The sequence below is a fragment of the Myotis daubentonii genome, chromosome 19, assembly GCF_963259705.1.
Source record: "Myotis daubentonii chromosome 19, mMyoDau2.1, whole genome shotgun sequence".
NCBI lineage: Eukaryota > Metazoa > Chordata > Mammalia > Chiroptera > Vespertilionidae > Myotis > Myotis daubentonii.
In genome coordinates, this window is record NC_081858.1 from 26,792,871 (window position 1) to 26,815,031 (window position 22,161).

The 22,161-nt window shown below is 46.9% G+C and overlaps 2 protein-coding genes across 14 annotated transcripts in view; one reads left to right on the forward strand and one right to left on the reverse strand.

The window, feature by feature from the left end:
* PRR14L (proline rich 14 like) overlaps positions 1 to 13,059 on the reverse strand; it is a 28,994-nt gene extending 15,935 nt beyond the window's left edge. Inside the window, exons 1-3 of one of the 4 annotated variants that reach the window (XM_059676571.1) lie at positions 12,967 to 13,059; positions 6,698 to 6,839; positions 46 to 112 (exon numbers count right to left, since the gene is read on the reverse strand). In XM_059676571.1, the coding sequence (XP_059532554.1) occupies positions 46 to 112; positions 6,698 to 6,790 (160 nt within the window). In that variant the 5' untranslated portion in view covers positions 6,791 to 6,839; positions 12,967 to 13,059. Of the gene's footprint in view, positions 1 to 45; positions 116 to 6,319; positions 11,306 to 12,887 lie in introns of those variants that run through there. The other 3 variants (XM_059676570.1, XM_059676572.1, XM_059676573.1) reach the window with 3 other exon arrangements.
* A 3,237-nt stretch (positions 13,060 to 16,296) lies between these two features.
* Positions 16,297 to 22,161, forward strand: part of DEPDC5 (DEP domain containing 5, GATOR1 subcomplex subunit) — a 61,868-nt gene continuing 56,003 nt past the window's right edge. For 6 of the 10 annotated variants that reach the window (XR_009450154.1, XM_059676965.1, XM_059676969.1 and 3 more), the window contains exons 1-4: positions 16,369 to 16,536; positions 17,202 to 17,323; positions 20,595 to 20,682; positions 21,450 to 21,496. Coding sequence is in view for 9 of the 10 variants with exons in the window: in XM_059676965.1 (XP_059532948.1) it covers positions 17,266 to 17,323; positions 20,595 to 20,682; positions 21,450 to 21,496 (193 nt within the window). In the remaining variant the exon portion in view is untranslated. The other 4 variants (XM_059676971.1, XM_059676974.1, XM_059676966.1 and 1 more) reach the window with 3 other exon arrangements.

Sequence of the window (22,161 nt, forward strand, 5' to 3'; positions counted from 1 at the left end):
ATTTTATGAATATTTCCAGTATGAAGATTTGTGATAAGTAAATACCTTTGATCCTCAGACAATCCTCAGGGAGGTCCACGCATAACAGTTCTTCATGGGACGGCATCCGGAGCTCCTGCAGGAAGATCAGTGGTCAGGGAGGACTCAGAGCTCTGCTGAATACTTGAGCTCGTGAATGAGAATTCTTTATGACTCTGGAAATTCACTAGTAGCCACAAAGATTGGGAACTGAAGGAAACCTCAAATTTAAATAAGTATAATCAATAAAAACTTCCACTTCTCAAGGGAGAAAAAAAAAGGGAGACATATATAATACTCTTTGTAATACTTTAAGCAATAAAACAAAAAACAAAAACAAAAAAACTTCCACTTCTCTATTTGACCTGGAAAAGCCAACTTTCCCAAGATCGGGACAATAGAGGTTTAAAATGCTGGCCTGAAGATCCATCCAAAGCCCTATAAATACCTTCTGAATCAAGAAACAAATTGCTGCAATGTAATCTTAATTTCATTAAAAAATGTATCAGGAAGTCTGATGTACTGTATCTCAGTCCCTAACCATTCGAAATACATACTCAATTTTCTTTCCAAAGTTTCTTCCAAAACTTCGTAGAAGGGCTATTTTTTCTTTCATCCCCCTTCACATGGGAGGAGAGGATAAGGGGAAACACCACCAATAACAACCAGTTTCCTCCTGAAGGAATTCAGGAAATTGAGCAGGGCAGTGGCAGAATGTGTACGGCGTGCAGCAAATAGCTTGGAGCCCCATAAGGTTAAGGGTGTATGAGACTGACCAGCTGGGAGACACTGATAGGCCAAAGACAGCTGCTCACACTCAGCTCCTTCTGGGTCATTTCTTTTTCCCTGCCCTAAGAATAAAAAAATTTTTTTTTTTCCCACAGTGATTTAACTGGTAAGCACAGACTATCACAGTGTTCACCTAAATCTACAGGCAGTGAAATCATTATTACAACTTTTGGTAAGTTATGTAACACTTTAAAAACCTTACAAAAAATACCAGGTAAAAGCCGTTTGGGCGCTGGCTGGTGTGGTGGAGTTGGCTGGGTCTGTTCCATGTACCTATAGGTTGCTGGTTTGATTCTGGGTGAGGGCACAGGCTGGCGTTGTGGGCTCGATGCCCAGGAGGGGCAGACAAGGGGCAGCCACTCTCTTCCCCTCTCTCTAAAAATCATTTAAAAAATCTTAAACACACACACACACACACACACACACACACACACACACACACACCCAGCCATTTGGCTTTAAGCTCTGTGGTGGAAACAGAACCCATAAAGGGGAGAAGACAAAACGAATGAGCAATGGCAAGTACAGGTGAGCACGGGCAGCAATAAAACATCATTGAAATTGAGAGGTGGGATTAGCATGGACTGACATATATAAAGTAGGTCTATTCTTTCATTTTCTAGATAAGCTTCAGTGTGGTATACTTTTGCAGACCATGAACTTAAAAACAAATACATTCCAGATAACTTATGTGTAACATTACCGTGTTTGCAAAAAGTGTGAATTATAGCATGATGCCAGACTGACATTATTTGTAAATGGGGAGCAGAGAAAGCTCTTACTTACCATAGAAGGATGAGAATAGAAAAATCACCATTTGGCAACCATCACAGTAATAATTATCTCAAGCACGTATTATCTCCAACATCATCCTGGATGTTCAAACTAGTGGTTAAAAGTTTAAATGGAGGAGGAGGGGAGTTTGAGAATCAGCCCCGTCCGGTATGGGACAGTTGGTTGGAGAGTTGCCCCATACACGGAAAGGTAACAGGTTCGATTCCTGGTCAGGGCACATACCCAGGGTGCGGGTTTGACCCCGGTAGGTCAGGGCGTGTATGGGAGGCAACCAATTGATGTTTCCTACAATATTTTATCAATGTTCTAACTTTCAGGAGGTAGAATTCTAAGCATTTCTTTCTACCATCTAGATTTTGTTAGATACTGACATCTGATCATTACTATACTAACATTGCCTGCAAAATCTGTTTTAAATGAATAGATGTTTAAGATAAAGTTCCCACGGATCCCTCTTTCAACCTCAAGTGAAATAACTGCTATAGTTTGCAGCATCCTATCAACTATTGGACATAAGAAACATCACGTAGTAGCGCAACTTGTTTTTCAAATTGACAGTAAACAAATTCTTTGCCTTGCCCATCCAACACACCCTCTCCCTGACCACTGCTTTGGAATAAAACGCAGCTTCTGGGACTTCTCCAAAGTTTTGGCAGAATTCAGGAGGGTCTTAAAAACCATTCTTACACTGTTCATCTGCAATCTTATTTCCCATTAAAAACTGGCTGTATGCTCTGGGGGCGGGGGGAATACAATTCTCTTATTCATTCCCATGAGACCAGTTTAGAGCAGGAACAACACACAAACACTTAAGGGGAGAAATGACTATACATCAGGCTGTCAGCTGTATAAGCAGGGCAGTCCGAAGCTCCTCAGGGCCTGATGTGTTGCTGAGCCATTAGCCCAGACCCTGCTGAGCTCCTCCAACCCCGAGCTTCCTGAGCGGGAGGCAGAGGCAGATGGAAGGGCAGCAGAAGGGCAGCGATGATGGCCCCCATCTTCGGATGGGACTGCCTCTACACTGAACTGTGCAATTATGGGCCCACAACATGGAGCAAATGAGATCTTTCCTACTTTATGACATTTGCGAAAATAGCCAGGATTATGTTCATAGCAAAGTACACTGAAAATAAAGAAACTTCTGTATTTCTAGATGGATCCCTCACTTTCCTATGTTTGCATATTTAGAAAGGAACAGCTGAACAACGGCAACTATAAGTCATCTTAACAGAGCTTAATAAAAAGGAATTTTCCCCCACCTATCTCAATTCAGAGAAACAACTGGTGACTTTACATAAGAAACTGGTCATGTTAGTTGGGTAAGACATTTAATAGCATTCCCCCACAATAAGTTATCTAAGAGAACTGCTAAAATACTTAGGAGGAAGTTCTGTCTTAAGCTTCAGCAGTATGGCACCAATGCTTTGGTCACTTCTTTGCCACACACTTTCAATAATCCGTAATAATAAGAGTATAATATGCTAATTGACCAGACGTCCAAGGGCTTTGAGGGAAGCCGGGTCCTGGGTGCCTGCCGGCGGCCAGAGAGAAGCCCAGGTCCCGGGTGTCAGAGGGAAGCCAGTGCTGGCAGCCGGAGGAAGGAAGGCCTACTCTTGCACGATTTTCATGCATCAGGCCTCTAGTATGAGATAAGAACTGTGAGCCAGCCATCACTGTGGGGACAAAAGTGCCCTGGCAGACCCGGAGAACAGCTTATGGCCACCAATTGTACTTCTGAGAGTGCAAAGTTCAGATTTCTTCACCTTTAGTGACAATGAATTCTTTCCAACGATTTCCTTTTCATCAAATAGTAAGTACTTTCAGGCCACTGTAAATTTCCCTTAGAATCACAGACTCTTAGGGTGAGAAATAGGTAAGCTTAATGGGCAGCTAGTCCAATAGCCTTTCATTTAAGTAAAGTCATAAAAATTGTACAATGTTAAGTCTCTTAAACATATGCCATTAAAAAACAAGTTTTCCAACAGCATAACATGCTACAAGTGATCAACAACCATTGTGTTTCCTTACTTGATGTCCCCTGTCCAGGTACTTTCAAAGAGCCTTTGTATTATAGCTAACAGACAATTCAGAACTTTTTCTGTGTCTGTACTGAGTATGACTAAAGTCTTGTATCCTGGACCCAAAGCTATTACAACATATTCAACCCAGGCATATGCTACCAACATTTTTCAACAATAAATAATGCTTCAAAGAATAACCTTGTGGATACACATTTTTACTTTGTTGAAGGTGTGTCTTCAGGTAGATACATAGAAAGAACAACGCTAGGTCAACAGGGCAGGGCATATGTAGTTTTGTTAGGAGCAATCAAAGTCTCCTTCTGAACGGTTACATCATTATGCATTCCCCCTGTCAATGTGGCAGAATATCTTTTTCTTCACAGCCTTGCCAACCAGATATGTTGTCATAATTTTTCGTTTTCACTATTCTCGCAGGTAAAAAGTGGAATCACGTCTCTAATTATGAGTGGGTTTGACCGTCTCTTCATGTGTTTAAGTACAATACACACACACACACACACACACACACAGTGAATTATCCAAGTCTTTCCTCTATCAGGTTTTTCATTTATATATTAGAGACATAAATCCTTTATCTGCGATATATGTTGCAAATACATTCTCTCAATCTGTCAGTGTCTTTGACTATGTTTGTGGTGTTTTGCCATTCTAGCAAGAGTTCTTATCTCAAGGTGCATGGATGTCAGAGCTCTGCGAACCTTCTGAAATGTTATTTTCTGAGAGGTCTGAGCATTCATTTAGATTTCCAAAGGATCCTATGACCTGAGAATGACTAGGAGACATCACTGCCAGGTCTCCCACTGAGCCTAACGGTGCCCAACAGAATCACTTCTGCTTCACAGCTCCCAAATTCCTGAGGCTTCTCTCACTTCTCTTAATTTTTCCCTTTCATAGGAAGACACGCCCAGCAACTCTGTCTCCAATGGTGTGTTGTCAAGTTGTGACATTAGTGTGAATTTTTATCCAGGAATACATTCCTGGTTTTCTATATTCCTGCCACATATGACACCAGGCTCAGCATGAGGAGGGGACAGGAAGGATCCTCTTTGGCCAGGAACCCCAACACTGACACATTCTTGCTTCCCCTCTCCCCCCACACTCTCTCCAACCTAGGGGCATCTTGAGCTCATCTGAGTGCTGCGGGGAGAAGGGACTCCCTGTGAGTATGATACTCTAGCTATAGGCTAGCCAGAAGGCAACAGAGCACCACCTCTCAGTCCAGGGAACACATTTCTGTTCGTGTATATTAAGAGCAGACTGGCTTTCCTTGGCAGCCATACCACAAAGTTAATTCTAAGTGACCAGCTAAAACCTGTAGGTCTTCTGTTTCTCCAAAAAATACTGCTTTTTTTCACTTGTGAAGTTCAATTTATGAAATCAAGTACAAAATCTTACGTTTATTACTATTAATTATGGTATAGTCAAACCTCAGTTCTCGGATGTCTCCCATCTCAAACAATTCGGTTCTTGACCAAGTTGTTCACAGAAAAAATGTCTTAGCTGTAGAACAAAACTTCGGTTCTCAACCTGACAACCCATTCATGCTGATACCTGTATGCTCAGTCACACGCTTGTCAGGTGACAAACAAAGGAGCGAATGCATGAATATGAGTCAGTTTACTGCTAAACCTCATGTTGTTAACATCTCAGGAAATTGTGCTGTGAATGTTTTGTGGGGTTTTCTGCTTTTGTTGTTGCTTATTATTATTAAATATGTACAATAAGTCACCATGGGTCCTAAGAAAGTTAGTGATAGGAGCAAAGTGAAAAGGAAAGTTGTGAGAACAATCATAGAGCTTAAAAAAGAAATAATTGAATAATTGCAAAGTATGTAGACCGTGTCTGACCTGGCTACCGAGTATGGCATGGCAAAATCAATGATTAGCACAATTTTAAAACATAAAGAGGCTATCAAGAGTGCTGATGCTATGAAAGGGTGAAAGTGCTCACAAGACAACAATCAGGAAATTGTGAAAGGTTAAAACAGGGAATCTTTCAGGGGTCTGGAACGGATTAATTCAATTTATGTTATTTTTAATGGGGAAAAAATGATCTGGTTTTTGAACAAATCACTTCTCAAACAGCCTTCTGGAACAAATTAAGTTCGAGAACCGAGGTTCCACTGTATTTACCTATGGTGGAGTTGGAAGGGAAAAAAGAGATGGTTTTAAAAAGGAATAGAGTTCCTGGCCGATTTGGCTCAGTGGATAGAGCATCGGCCTGTGGACTGAAGGGTCCCAGGTTTGATTCCCATCAAAGGCATGTACCTAGGGCACGTGCGGGAGGCAATAGCCTCCCTCAAAGATATCTCTGTGACATCTTACTCCACAACGCTATCCCTAATCAGGATACTACCCTAACTTAAGGGACAAGTACACATAATTTCTTAACATCAGATGCAGAAATTCGACTATCACAAAGAGACTCACTATTTCATATACAATAGCTGCTTCAAAGAAGTGACACTTTTTCATTAAATAAGCACTTCCTCTCTGCAAGGGTCTCTTATCTTAAAAGATCATCCAAAGAAGTTAACACCAAAATCAACATTTTGGAAATGTTTCAAGAATAAATCATAAGCTACCTGTCAGCACCTACACTTTATCCTGTGAAGTGTGACTTTGGAAAGCTGTCATTCATACTCAACTCATCTGAATCAACAGCTCATCTCTTACCTGACTTGGGCTGATCTTTTCTTCAGAGGCTGTGGAATGTTGACAGGGGTCTTCCTTTGCTCCCTCACAGGGGTCTCTTACAATTTCCACCTGGTCCCCTCGATCTCTGAAGACCTGTAGCTCCATGCTCTCGGTTTTCTCTTCCCTATCCAAGATCCCAGAAGCCACAGAGCCTCCTGCTGTGGAGTCCACCAGCCCACACCGCCCAGGCTCTCCCCCATGATCCGAGGTCTCAGAGGTTTCTTCACAACTTCCCGCGTGAGTCCTCTGCAGCTCCAAGGGCACTGTCCTACTCTGACTTATAAGAGAGCTTGAGGCTCCAGGTTTTACATCTGGAATCACACTTGGCTCAGGGTCAGCATGAAGCTCTTTGGAGACACTTACTGGGAGTTCCGAGTATAATTCCTGTACCACGGCAGACATGGGGGAATCAAGTGGAACTGGCTGAGTCTCTATTCCGGATGACAGCATTAGGGCAGATGTAGATTATGGAGTCAAGTCTTACATCAAACGGTTCACCCTGACACAAATCAAAGGAAGGGTAAAAGTTTAAAACTTTGCAGGGTTGAAGAAAGCTGTCTCAGCTCAACCTGGCAAAAATAAGGACAATAAATTCTAACTCTGGCATTAAAAAAAATTGTCTTTAATAGACTGAATTTGTGGAAAACAAATTATGTAAATTTAAAGTTCAAAACAGGCCTGGCTGGTGTGTCTCAGTGGTTGAGCATCGACCTTATGAACCAGGCAGTCCTGGTTTGATTCCTGGTCAAGGAACGTGCCTTGTTGTGGGCGTGCAGGAGGCAGCCAATCAATGACTCTCATCATTGATGACTCTATCTCTCTCTCCCTCTGCTTCCCTCTCTGAAATCAATAAAAAATATATTTTAAAAAAGGATCAAGTTTTCTACTTTGCTTTAAAGGCATGAACTTTGCTCATTTTGTTCACTGCTATATTCCCACTGCTTGGAATAGGTACTTGACACAGAGTAGGTACTCAGTAAATAACTGCTGAATGAATATATACCGAAGGACTCTGAAGAATATGAATCACTGGCTTTTCTTTATTAAGATACAGGGTGTCCCCAAAAATGTACACACGCTTTGAATAATTATTAATCCCAATGAGTTAAATATGAAAAGAAAGAAACATCAATTGAGCTATCAGCTGTTAAGTGTATATACATTTTTGGGGACACTCTGTGCTTTCTGAAAGAAGATATAGAGAAAATGGAATTCCGTTCCCTCACTGCTTACCAAACACTTGAGCTGTACCTACCCAGGCTGGCACGAGACACTACCAAGCCAGGTCTTTTGCAGGTTCCTTCCTGACCTTTATTCAGCATCTTGAGATTTTCTAAGTGCCTTCACAGTCACCACTCACTTGATTCTCACAATAACCCTGTGAGCTAAGTAGGGCAGCTATCATCTTATGATTTTAAAATCACACCTGAAGAGGTTAAAAATGACCTGCCTACAATATTACATGGTTATCTGAGAGGAAGGAGGGGGATACCCAGGGGACTTCATTTGAAATGGGAATGTTTAATTTTTTGCATTGGGTAATGGAAACACAGCTTATTTGCTGAAATAATATTTATATCTATGTAGGTCATAATATTATATCATTAGTCAACACACACACACACACACACACACACACACACACACACACGTGCACTCACACAGAGCTAGAAAATGGTACACTCGCAACCAGGGTTTCCTGACCGGTAAGTTTTCCATTTTAGTCTACCAATAATGTGTGCAGTTTCCACAAAATCCACTGTGACCTGACCAACATAGAAGCTGATTAACTACATAAGATACTGCATGCTTTCATTCTGATGCTTTCCCTAACCCTACACAAGGAGAGGAAAGATGAGAAATAGTTGGCAACTCAGTTCGTTACAAGGATTAATTGGAGGTATTGATGGCATATCCCTTTGGCCAAAATGCACCGAGGAAAGAAGGGATGTTTCAGAAAGCCAGCCAATTTCTCCTCCCCACTGCCTAACGTCCAGCTTTCCCCCCAAATAAACATGTTACACACCTGTAAGGTCCAGTGCTGGCTACTGAACGGTCTCACCTTCGCTTCACTGACCACAACCAGGTTTCTGAGCAGCAGGGACTCCCAGCACACCATGTAAATCCTCACAACGCCGTTTCCTTGGCCCCTGTGTCTACTCCTACCTTGATGATCTCGGGAGCCCGCTGATGTCACTTACACAGATGTCCATGCTCTGCCTCCAAGGGAAGGAGCACCCACTGTGAATACTCCTGTGCTGACAATCGTTCCTCCATGCACAGGTCCCATCCTCTCCCCTGTGCCATCTGGACTGAAGCTGGGGGCTGAGGACAGAAGACAGGTCCTCACTCTGGACCTTTCTGCCTTTCTCTTGGTTTTCTAAACTGCTGGATGTTTTATTCATGTTCCTATGATTTCATCCACTGGGTGCCCTTAGTTTTTTGTTTGTTTGTTTTTTAATATCCCAGCATCTCAGTAATGACATCCCCATTATCCTAGAGCTCAGACTTGAACTTTATCAGACCTTCCACTTGCCTTCGTGGACTCAAATCCAGCAGTGTCGCTAACAAATCCCACTCCTTTCAGCCCCCATGGTCCTAATTCAAGATTTTGTTCTGAACACGAACTTACGTAAAAATACATCTTTATCACAAAGAGGCAATATTGATAATCACATAAAATGGCTCAAAATATTCCTCAGAGAAGAGAGTACCTTTCCCTTTCTTATGGCTCCATATACACTGTAAACTCGCACTGGCTACAACTCAATTTTAAATGCTTTGGTCACCAAAAGATAATTTCCAATTTACAAAAACCAAACAACACATCATCTCTTGATGCTCGTGTTTGGTAGAGACAAAATTCTTAGAATTTGCAATCTGTAGAACAATGAGGCACATTGGCTGTGGAAGCAAAACAGACAATCCCTCCTTTCACTCCTCACCCAATTCTGGGTCCTCCAGTTTCTCAGCCGTATCTGCAACTGAGTCACCAGGAACAGCTGAGTGCCTTGGCTGGAACTCTCAGAGATGGAGTAATATTTAGATGCAAGCCTCGAGCAGCAGTACAAAATCATTCTCAGCTCTCTAGCTTGCATCACTAAACCCTTCTCTCAATTTTTGCCATCTATTATGTTATTGGTAATGCCACAAGACTGCAGGAAAATACCCCAAAATTTACCATTCAAGTTCTTTAAAATGAAATCTCTGAATACAATGGAGCAATTAAAAATGGTAAAGAAATATAGTTCTACAAAGAAAGTCAGAAATATTTTATCCAACTACATAAACATTAGGACTGCTTTATTTAGGGAAAATATATATGTATATAAGGAAATGTTTGAAAGACTGTAAGCCCAAGAGTGATGGAATGATGGGCGTTGGAATGATGGACGATGAAAACAGTGATGGGTGATGGAATCATGAATGACTTCATTATATGTTGTACTTTTTCCTTTTTACAATGAGTATGCATTCCATATGTCAAATTTTTTAAACATTATCTCCCAAGACCCAAATATGTAGCAATAAATAACTGTAACTGTATTATGCCTTTATCAGTATCACCCCAAATGTCAGCTAATTCAACCACAAAGTTTTTTTTACATTAAATGTTCAATAAACTTCAAGTAAGAGGAAAGAGTAACACATGCTTATAAAATGTAGATAGGGATTTAGGGTTTAATCCTTGCTAATGACTTATAACCAACCTTCTAGGTAAGGATACCAGATAATTATCTAATTTGAGGTATAAGCAAGAAATAACCTAGAGACTCAGGAACAACTCTTACCAGCTGCTATTGGCTTCATCTTTACCATAACATAAATACGATTTCGATTGTTTAAAGAATGGATTTTTTCCTAAAGGAAAAAAATGACTGATATTTATAGGGAGTATGCAGTAGAATTCTTCCAATAAAAGAAGAAATTGTTTTGAATTGAGAACAAATATGCCCGGATCTTTGTCTCAAATGCAGAAGCGGTGCTGGGCGCAGTCTAGATGCTGGTTTTCCTGTGGGGCGACCAGGGTCCCTATCCTGTCATGCACGTGCTGGCAGCTAGGCTTGGAGTGTGTCCCTAACTTCCTCAGGCTAGTATTTCACGTGTAAAGTTAACAAATTAAACAGAACAATCTCAAAGGTCCTGCCCCCCATAAAAATCCCGTAAGTCTAAAGAAAACTGTTCTATTTCACTGTTTCAGCAAAGCACACTCAAGGCATCCAAAATGGTGGTACAGAGCTCAGACCAATCCCCACTGTACTACTCAAGAGCAAGCAGGGGTCATTTAAGAACACTTTACATACAAAAACGATGAAAGGGCACCTTGGCAGTGTTCATTCCTATCCCACCCAGTAACAACAGCTCGGGTGGTGGAGAGACAACCCGTGAAAGAGAACGCTGCAGCTCCCCATCTCAATACGTTTAGGATACTAAAAACCTGACAGAGTGGCCTTTCCACTTTAGTCCTTCCGACAGCCCCCCAAACAAAAGTTCTGGGAGTACAAAGTTTGTGGCACTAAGAAAAGAAATGGGGGGCAGAGGGCGGGGGAGTGAAGGAATCACACAAAGAGAACAGCAGGACAGAAAACCATGTGCCCCAATAATCCCAAGGCCGAAGGTCTCCCCTCCCTTTCTCTCCAAATGTAAAGGGGCTGCCTGAACGGAAAGAACAGCTAGTAACAGCGGGCGCTCACAATGCCATGATGATGGGCCCTCAGACGTTCCCCACCCTCCCCTCCCTGCACCTTGGAAAGGGGCTTTCTCCGCCAGCGACCGGACACTGCAGCCAACCCTTCCAGGAGGGAGTTCGGAGAAGGGCCTCTTCTTCAGGCTCAGAGAAAGAAGGATCTCTGAACCCCATCTCCACACAAACTGAAAGTGGGGCAGGGAAGCCCACCCACGACAGGGCCCCGCTCTCCAACGCGGAGCGCAGGAACCCTCACCAGCACCCACTGCTCCCCTTTCTCCGCTTCACTCGCAGGCAGAGGAGCCCCTGTGCCCACCGGGGAGGGAACGCTCCTCTCCCAAGGACGGGCTCCCCGCAGGAAAGGCTTGGGGCTCCTCTTTCAGAGGAAGAGAAAAGCAGCCACCAGCCACCGGAGCTGCTCTCAACAGACAGCAGAAAGGGGCCCTGCTCTCAGGGGTATTTATTTTTCTTGGAAGAGCAAGAGACACAAGTTGGACTCCCCCTCTTTGGAGGGGGGCGGGGGGACTAGCTAGAAGGAAGCTTTTTCTCACCAGAGCAAGTACAGGGAGTGGGAGAGGACATCTCCAACCGGGGAGGGAGCGAGAGCTTCTGGGAACAAAGACAAGGCTGGCCTCTGCACCAGGCCTCCCGACCTCCTGGAGGACAGACTCGCTTCCAAAAACCAAGTCTATTTCCCAGATGATTCTAGGGGAGGCCCCCTCTGTTCGCTGGGGGGAGTGTGGTGGGACCTACAAGGATGAGGAGGGAGTGGGCTCCACGTGGGAAAGGGTGGGTTGAACACTTGCCATGGGGGGGGGGGGGCTGGGGAGGGGTGGTTTGGGGGTGCTGAGAGGAAACATGTTTCTCTGGAGAGGATATTAGTTTCCTTTTTTAAAAAGCAAGTGAAGTAACAGTTGCTAGCAACAATTGACCACAAGGTAACAGCGACGGGCTGAGCACTCCCACAAGGTCTCCCGGAGCCCCTGGGACACGTCTACCCCCGACCCGATAGGGGCTGGGGGGGGAAAGGTGCAGCCATCGGCCAAGGTCACACGGTGGGCGGCGGCGGAGGGCAGGGGCTCGCGACGATCGCCCTCCCGACGCCAAGCGTGCAAATGGCAGGAGCTCACGGCACAGCCGGCGCCGAGGGGGTTAGAGGAGCGAGGCGCCGCGCCGCGCCGCGCCGCCGTGGGCATGACTGGGGGCGGGGGAGAAAGGCTGGCTTCTCCCACCATAAATTCTGCGTCTTCCTCCCGGTGTCTCGGGGTAAAGGTGGGAAAAAAAAAAGGGGCGACGGTAAGTCCATCTCCCACGGGGAAGGGAGAGCCCCTCTGTCACTTTCAGGCAAGTTGAGCCTCGCTCGCTCTCCGCTTGCGGGGCTGGCGCTGACCGCATCGGAGGAGTGGGGGGAAGGTCTCGTTGGGGATGTGTGTGTGTGTGTGGGGGGGGTATTAACCTTAAAATAAATTCAGACTCTCCCTCCCGCACCCCGGGAGCGGGGCTTGCTCCGCTGAGAGACGCACTGGAGCCGGGGGAGAGCGCCCGCCCACGGCCGGGGGCGTCGCACTCCCCGGAGGAAGTTGGGGGTCTCCGGCCGCGGCGAGGCTGAAGAGGAGCGTCTCTCCCCCGTCGGAGCCATGACTCGGGGAGGCCGTTTCCCCCTCGCGGCGCGGGGGCCCGGTCTCCTCCCTCTCCCCGGGGCGTTCCGCCGCCCCGCAGCGCAGCTTCGGTTCCCTTCGGCACCCCGAGAGAGCGGGGGGCCGGGCTCCCCCTCCACCTGCACCTCCCGGCGGAAGGTCCACTCAGGGTGGAGTGGGGCGGGGCGGGTGCGCCCCAAGCCTTCCCGCCCCCGCCTCTTACCCTGCGGCCTGCTCCGCGGCCCGCACTCGCCCCGCCAGCCGGGCCTCGGCAGCCGCAGCCCCGCCGCCGCCAAGTCTACCTGAGCCTACGGAGTCCCGAGAGCCCAGGGCGCTCCGGCCGCCGCCACCTCTTCGTCTCTATGGTCCGCTCCCTCCTCCTCCCCCCGCCCCCCTCCTCGTACTTCCTCATCCGGGGCCGGAGACAGCCATGCGGGCTCGCCCAGGCCCCGCCCCCGCACGGTGCGCGCGCACGCCGAGGGCGGCTCTTCCAGCGTCGGCCTCCCGCCCTCGGCTGACCCCCGTCGCTTTAGGCCCCGCCCCTGCGGCCTGTGCTCTTAAAGCGGAACACACCGTTTTACGCTACTGCTGAGACCCCCCCCCCGCCCCCAGGGTCCAGTGTCTGTCTCTACCGAAAATACCCTGGTCCAGTGCACCATTTCTCCGGCCTGGCGCTGCAATTCTAGGGGCTTCCTGCCTCCCACTATGGCAGCCCTAGAGCTCTTTGTAACTGGAATCAGTGTTTCAGGTCATGTCACTCCCCTCCTCCTTCTAAATAGCACCTCTCTGCCTCCAGTCCTTTAAGGCAAGGCGTCTTGTTTTAATTTATTCATAGGTTTAACACCAGCTGAAGTGGCCCCGTTTCATCTCTCCATTCACTATCACCTGTCCCTTCCCACCCTTGTGTATCTTGTCCATCGTTCTTTGCTGGGTACCTAACGGAGTCCGCTCAATAGGTATTTGAAGGACAGTCTCAAGGTTTGGGGGAGACTTTATTTTTCCCTTTTCTGATCAAGATATCTTTGAGCCAGCCAGCCTGGCGGAGGTAATAGGTTTCCCGGCTTTAGTTGGGACTAGAGATAAAACAAATCCAAATCCAAATGCTGAGGCAGGCTAGTAAGCCAGGACAAGCAGAATAGGGGAACGGTTAAATGGCCAAACAGTTTGCAGCCATCTAATAAATCGCAAAATCGTGTATCCTGTAACCGAGGACACTTAAAAGTAAATGGTTTGCCTGGCTGGTGTGGCTGAGTGGTTGAGCATCAACCCATGAACCAGGAGGTCACTAGTTGATTCCTGGTCAGGGCACCTGCCCAGGTTGTATGCTTGATCCCCAGTAGGGGGCATGCAGGAGGCAGCTGATAGATGTTTCTCTCTCATCAATGTTTCTATCTCTTTTTCTCTCTCTCTCTAAAATCAATAAACACATATGAAAAAAAAAAAAAAGAGTAAATGGTTTACTTCTCCCCAACCAGAGGGTAAATAGCTTAAAAAATCATCCAACTCAGGGAGATAGGCAGCAAAAATCCAATTAGTGCCATTTGCCAGGTTCACTGAAGGATAGATGAAGTTAGGGGGATAAATCTCATCTGAGCACATCAACATAAACCGGATGGATATTCTATTGAAATTCTTCCCTAAGACTTCTCCTAGACTTGCAGCCTTTAAAAACCATCAAAATGAAGGTTCCAGCGTGCTCTCTCCATCCCAGGAGCAGGCCCGTGCCTTTCCCTTCCCCCACTCCTTCCCCTGCAGGCACTCATCTAAACTCTAAGGGACCCCACGAGACTCACATCCAGGGTGACTCCCCTGAACCGTCTCCAAGGTGCCCTTTTCTCTGACTTCTCAGTGAGCCAAAGCAGTGCAGCCTGGGCTCAGGCCCCTACCTGGTCTCTCTCCTGGTGCTGCTTCTATCCTAGGCCCTTCCTCGTTTCACTGTCCCCAGCTGTAAAAACATCCTCTAAAATCCACCTGGATTCATGTTGTGAAATTGTTCCTGCAAGAACCCACACGCTACTAGCTGGCCCTAGGCAGACCCCCTCAGGGCCAGGTTCCCTTTCCCATAACAATGCCAACCCTATTGTTAGCAATATAGCCTGTGAGTCCATGTATCATCTATATACTTATAGGCCACTGTAGGTGCTGTTGGGATGAATTCACCAGAAATTCACTTTAGAACATTTCTACATTTACAGAATCGGCTTCCTCAAGTACTTCCTCAGGCAACTATTTATCTATAGAAGGGGATCTGAGAAACCCAGAATTACTGGTTTGTCCTTCTGCCTCAGGCTCTAATATGACTCTGCAGAGCACCATTATTGATCTCATCTTTATTTAAATATGTGATTATTCTGTACATTATGGAATTTTGTATTAATTTTGACTTGAAAATATTGCATTCAAAATATTATTTCTCTTGCTCACTGAATTTTAGGGTACATCCTGTAGGTGGTTGTAGCACAATGGTTGTAGAACCAAGGCAGTTGGAGTCCCAGTCTGGGAGCTCCAGCCTCCCCTTACCTTGACCAGCTTTAGACAAGTGTTTTGTTTTGTTTCCCCAAAAAATATATTTTTATTGATTTCAGAGAGGAAGGAGAGGGAGAGATAGAGAATCATTGATCAGTGGCCTCCTGCTCACCCCCTACTGGGAATGGAGCCTGAAACCAGGGCATGTGCCCTTGAGCAGAATCAAACCCAGGACCCTTCAGTCCGCAGGCCGATGCTCTATCCACTGAGCCAAACCAGCTAAGGCTAGAGAAGTTTTTTGTACAAGGAAGCTCTTACTTGTCTTGCAACTCCCAAGTCTCCTTGCAGGATGCAACGCTTTTTTTTTCTCTTTCAGCCTTCTGAATTTCTCCGAATATCACAGTTAATCAGATAAATGTTTTGAGCCCTTGGGTGTGACACGAAGATGCTGGTTAAACGTTTGGCCTTCGGAGCCACGTTGGACTCAGCGGGGTCAGGATGCGTCCTTGCTTTCTTCCGAGGAGTTTCGGGTCCCCAGCCTGTTCCCTGGTGCCTGAAACACACGATAGTATTTGCCACAAAATAGGGATGTGACGATCACATAAGGACGTCTGTGAAAGCCATGGTAGCTATTATTATGAATAACCAGGCCAGCACACACGTTATCTGGGGTTTGGAAAAGGCTTTGAAAAGCCCCTCAAAACGGGTACTTTCCAGCAGGGGCGATCGCACTGAGTCACACGTGCTTCGCCCTTTGTATTTTACCTAAGTTCTCCCAGAAACCATGTTGGGCCTCTCAGTAGCCCGGGTGAGGCCAGACGAGGGTCCAACATAACATTCCCCTTATAGGTCCCGGGAGGAGACTCTGCTGAATTTGCCTCGTTGGGGGGACCACTAAGTTGGAAACGAAGATCTCGGGCTCGTATTTGTTTAGAAATGACTAGAAGGTAAAGGCATTTCCTCTATGCGGCTTACTGAGGTCTTCAGGCCAGCACAGCGGGAAATGCATGGGGCAGCCGGAGCAGGAGTCTGCACGCGATGCCCCGCCCCGCCCCGCGCGACGCCCCGCCCCCGCGCGACGCCCCGCCCCCGGCGCGAGGCCCGGATGCGGAAGTCGCGCGGACACCGAGAGGAGGCGGAGGCCGGGCCAGAGCGGCCCGGGGCGGGTGGGCGGGAAGGGGGCGTAGCCGCGGGGCGGAGCCACCGGCGCGGCGCGGGTTCTCAGGTGAGCGCTCCTCCGCTGGGGCGGGCGAGCGGGTCGGCGGCTGGAGCTCGGGCACGAGAGCTGCACGGGGCGGGGGCGATCGAGGCGTCGACAGGGGCTCCCCGAGGAGGCGCGAGAGACCTGGCGAAGGTCCGGTCCTCGGGGCCCCGGGCTGAAGCGGGAAGGGGGTCCGGCGCTGCGGGTGAGTGGAGCTGCCAGCCGGGGCCCGGGTTTGGGGAACAAGAGGGAGGCCCCACCCCCAACCCGCTGTGTGACCTTAGCCCAGGCTCTGCACCTCTCTGAATCTCAGCGGCCTCCGCGGTGAAATGAGTGAACGTGCGGAGGACCCGCTGCGAGTTTGCACGGATGGAAGTGCGGGGCATGAACCCGCGCCTTCCTCCCATTTATACTCTTATTTGCCCTCGACATGGATGGCCAAACAGGAACTGTGGCCATGCCTCTCAGCCTCCCGGATGGTTTTGGCCAAGTCAGCTCGCCCCGGCCCACGCTCTCCTCCCACAGAAGGAGTGCGCTTACCCTTTCAAAGCGCTTTATGACTTGAGTGTTGTTGGTGGAGATGGAGGCCAGGTAGTGAGTGCCCCCTTCTCACTCCCGGTTTCCCCCTGTAGGAGTGTGATAGGGTGAATGTCTTCTTCTTGGAGGAAGGACGAGAGCGTGGCCCCCAATCCTCTCGTTCCCCAAATTCTCTGGTCCTCTTTGTCCTCCATCCCTCCTTGGAGGCGTTATTTTTCATCCACGGGTTTGGTGCCACCTCTTCCCTGGGCAGCAACGGTATGTGCAGGAGGTTCAAATGGAAGAGCAGTTGCAAGGCGAAGTCTGACCGCCTTTTTGTTTGTGTTTCTCAAGGGCAGGGAGGCAAGATGACTTCTCTCCCCCAAGCCTGGAACAGCTGAAGGAACTGCCGTGCAAGATGAGAACCACAAAGGTCTACAAACTGGTCATCCACAAGAAGGGCTTTGGGGGCAGCGGTCAGTATCGATTGGGAGTTGTGTGAGTTGGCCGCGGTCCTGGTGTGTCCAGTGCCTTGAAAATGACACACTGGCTCCTGTGGCCATGAAGGCGAGACAGGCAACTTGTCTGAGCGAAGCAGCCAGCATAATACCGTAGTGGAAGGGCAGTAGGCGCAGGGAGTACAGACCTTTTCTTTCTTTTTTGTTTTGTTTTGTTGTTGTTAATCCTCACCTGAGGATATTTTTCCATTGTTTTTTTAGGGAGAGTAGGAGAGAGAGGGAAAGATAGAGAGAAACATCGATGTGAGAGAAACACAATAATTGGTTGCCTCCTGCACGAGCCGGGACCAGGGCCCAAGCCCAGGAGAAACCTGCAATCAAAGTACCTACCCTTGACCAGAATTAAACCTGGGACCCTTTAGTCCGCAGGTCAATGCTTTATCCACTGAGCCAAACCAGCTAAGGCCAGGCCTTTTTTAAAAGCATTTGCACTTGGACCTATTTTTTAAGTTTTTTGTTTTTTTTTTATTTGATTTCAGAGAGGAAGGGAGTGAAAGATAGTACATTCATGATGAAAGAGAATCAGTGATCAGCTGCCTCCTTCACGCCCCCTACTGGGGATGGAGCCCACAAACAGACTGACCAGGAATGGAACTGTGTGACCTACTGGTTTGTAGGTCAATGCTCAACCACTGAGCAATACCAGCCAGGCTGCACTGACTTTTTTAAAAAATATATATTTTATTGATTTTTTTACAGAGAGGAAGGGAGAGGGATAGAGAGTTAGAAACATCGATCAGCTGCCTCCTGCACACCCCCCACTGGGGATGTGGCCACAACCAAGGTACATGCCCTTGACCAGAATCGAACCTGGGACCCGTCAGTTCGCAGGCTGAGCCAAACTGGCTAGGGCTGCACTCTGACTTTGAAGGAACATTGTGAATATTACCAATTAACACCTTTCATTTGTTAAATTGAAGGGTGTTAAATCAGCCTGCACTGGTTTGGCAGAAAAGAGAAACTTCCATTCAGTGAGAGAGAAATAGCAGATGTGCATGAGACAGGTATGATCAAAGCATGAAGCTTTGCATGGCTCTGAGGCCATGTGAGAAGGGGCAGAAACACGGCGTGTTGTCCTGCGCTGACCAGAATCCAGAGTGTCAGCTCAGCCTCTGACTTTCCCTGTGGCCCTGGCCAGCCCCTGGTTTATCGTATCTACACATCCACGGGCCTTATGTCTTTTCTCTGAGCACCTGAGTCTAAATCTGCAGCAGAGGATGACACTTAGTAATATGATTTTTTTTGCTAAATAAATAATTTTCTCTTCTGTCTTAACAACCTTATTTGCTTCAGCAATTGGAATTAACAACACAATGAGTTGTTTTAAAATTGTATTTTAGTATGCATTTGCTCCAAAGGCAGGGGCTGCCAAAAAAGGAAAAACAATCGTGTTTTTGTTGTTTTTTTTTTTTAGTATAGTTTTTATTGATTTCAGAGAGGAAGGGAGAGGGAGAGAGAGATAGAAACACCAATGATGAGAGAGAACCACTGATCGGCTGCCTCCTGCATGCTCCGCACTGAGGATGGAGCCTGCAAGCCAGGCATGCGTCCTGACTGGGAATTGAGCCATGACCTCCTGGTTCATAGGTTGATGCTCAACCAATGAGCCACGCCGGCCCGGTGGAAAAACATTAGTTTCTCAGTCATAAGGTGTTGTGGAGGTCAAGTTAGGTGACGTATGGAAAGTATTTAGCAAAACACCAGGCTTGTTAGTGCAACTCCATAAATGTAGCCACTGTCATGACCAGGACCAGGATAACCAGGCATTGCTATACTTACAACAACTTCTGCTAAAACTCACCCTCTGTGGTTAACATTATTCTTGGCGAGCGGCTGATGCTGCCTACACATGGGGGAAGTAGAACTGAACAGCCAACACAGATCACTTTGGTAGCGGGACAGAGGCCACAGGGTGGGGCACAAGTAGGTGTCCAGCTGTGAGTACACGAAACACAGAGTTTATTCTTGTGTGATTACTTATTAATTTTTGTATTGTTTTCCATACGAACACCTGGAAACCGACTTGTGCCCCACCCTATGTGGTAGTAGATACGATGCATACAAGCCTGCTTTTTCCTGTTGACGAGGCCCAGGTAGCGAGGTGCTGTACCCGTTTCCTGTAGGATGATAAATAAAAACACATCCAACCATTCTCAGGTGCACGCCTGTGCCAAACATAAAGGTTATGAGCATGATAAGGTCCCTTGTCCCTGAGGGGCATTCAGCTTGAAGAGACGGACGTGCAAAAAGGAAATGATAACATGAAGCAGAAGGAATGCATGCTCAGGGAGCTTCATTCGGACTGTGGAAGTTGGGACAAAACTGGCATAAAACAGAGGATTTGGCATAAAACTGTCAATGGAAACAATATGCCACAGAAGCCCTGGCCGGTGTAGCTCAGTTGGCTGAGCATTGTCCCATGCACTGAAAGGTCAGTTGCTGGTTTGATTCCCCACCTGGGCACATGCCCAGGTGGTAGGCTTGATCCCCCTGGTTGGGATGCATGCGGGAGGCAGCCAGTCGATGATTCTCTCTCTTTCTCTTTCTCCCTTCCTCTCTAAAATCAATTAAAAAAATAACTATATATATAATAAAATTTGGGATTAACCCAGTGCTTTGGTTCCCAGGCTGAATTTTGATTGGATCTGATTATGTTTGAAATTTAGATATACTTATTTGTCATGATTTTAGCTTAGTTAAAGGCCATGTCTTTCCCGAAATATCAAAAGAGGGAAAAAAAATCACTCCCATCTTTATGGCTTTGAGTATGTTGTGTTTGCAAGAGTTCTCTCCCAAACAAAGCATGAAACCATGTCCGCCCTTTATTTTAAGGGTCTCTTTGGGTCCTAATGTGAATGGTATCGGAAGCTTTTTCCCTGATCAGATGCTGCCCTCCGAAGCCCATTTTATTTGGCTTGCCTTTCATGACATGAGAGGTGGTGGGCGTTAGATAGACGGAGCTCTGGAGGCAGTCATCAGTCCTGGCTGTGCTGTTACTAGCTGTTTACCCCTAACCTGTTCTAGGGTATATCCTCATTTCTGCTAGATCCAAAGATTCATTGTGAGGGTCGTATGAAGACAGTACCTTTGCATCATTTTGGATAAATATAAGGGATTGTCCTGTCATACCCGCCCGAGGGGGTGGCGGGGACCCAGTGTGAGAACACGCGCCACACCTGTCACTCACGTGAGTGTGTTTCCTGCTTGGGACTGCCGAATTGTCTTTCAGATGATGAGCTGGTCATGAACCCCAAAGTGTTTCCTCACATCAAGCTTGGAGACATTGTGGAGATTGCTCACCCCAACGATGAGTACAGGTGAGTGCCTGACGGGTCACGGGAGCTGATTGGCGGCTGTTTCCAGATGAGATTTTGTTTAAGGGGCTTGGCGGGCAAGACAGCTCTTTGCCTTGGGATAAAAAGGCTCCTGCCTCTAGGATTCGGTAAGCCCATAACCTTTTACAAAGTGGTGCATTCTTTCTGGGGTTGTTTTTTTTTTCATTCTTTCTGTTTTTGTTATTAATCCTCACCCGAGGACATTTTTTCCCATTCATTTCTAGAGAGAGTGGAAGGGAGGGAGGAGAGAGAGAGAGAGAGAGAGAGAGAGAAGTGGGCATCGATTGGTTGCCTCCTGCACAAGCCCCAACTAGGGCCAGGGATTGAACCTGCAACCCAGGTATGTGTCCTTAACTGGGAATTGAACCCTTGACACTTTGGTGCACCAGCCAACATTCTAACCACTGAGCACACTGGCCAGGACCATTCTTTCTGTTTTTGAAGCCGAATTGACAACTCTATGAAAAATTCTGGCAGGCTGGAAAACACCAATGGGGATAGGGGGGTGGGGGAAGTGGGGAGGGGAAGAGGACCTATGTAATACTTTCAACAATAAAGATTTTAAAAAGAGAGAGAGAAACATTCTGTAGCATTTTTCCATTTCCTTGAGTGCAGGTGCAGGATTACTTTGTTGTGCTGCAAGTTACAATATGTCCAGAGTCGTTTGTTTACCTTTTAGAGGGGGGTTGCATGAAGAAAGCTAGTTACTGCTTATAGCATCCCATCTTTTTGTTGCTTTTTTCCCCCAGCCCTCTGCTTTTGCAAGTCAAGTCACTTAAGGAAGATTTACAGAAAGGTAAGAAAAAGTTCCATCTCTCTTCTCTAAGATTTTTATACTCTGCTATCCCAGACACTGCAGGAAACTTCTCTCCCTCTCTTTTTGTTTTTTGTTAATCCTCACCAGAGGTTATTTTTTCCATTGATTTTTTTTTTTTAGAGAGAGTGGAAGGGAGGGGGGAGAGAGAGAGAGAGAGAGAGATCAATGTGAAAGAGACACATCAATTGGTTGCCTCCGGCACCTGCCCCGGGGATTGAGCCTGCAATCCAGGTACATGCCCTTGACTGGAATCGAACCCTCAACCCTTCAGTCCCTGGGGCCAATGCTCTGACCACTGAGCCAAACCGGTTAGGGCAAGAAACCTCTCTTTACAATCTCAGGAATGAGGGCACAGTACTTCTCTCCTTATTGTGTTATCTCTTAAGAAATGGTCCACTATCCAAACTGTCCGTGAATCGCACTTGTCAGCATCGGGCACTGAAGAAACTATCTTAATCTAGTGTCGGGAGGAAAATTAATCCGAAGAGGTGAAGCTTTACACTTAACTCCAAAGTAGTTGTTGCAAAACATGCTTTCTTTTTTTCTTTCCGTTTTTTAAAAATATATTTTTATTGATTTCAGAGAGGAAGGCAGAGAGAGAGAGAGAGAGAGAGAGAGAGAGAGAGAGAGAGAGAGAGAAACAT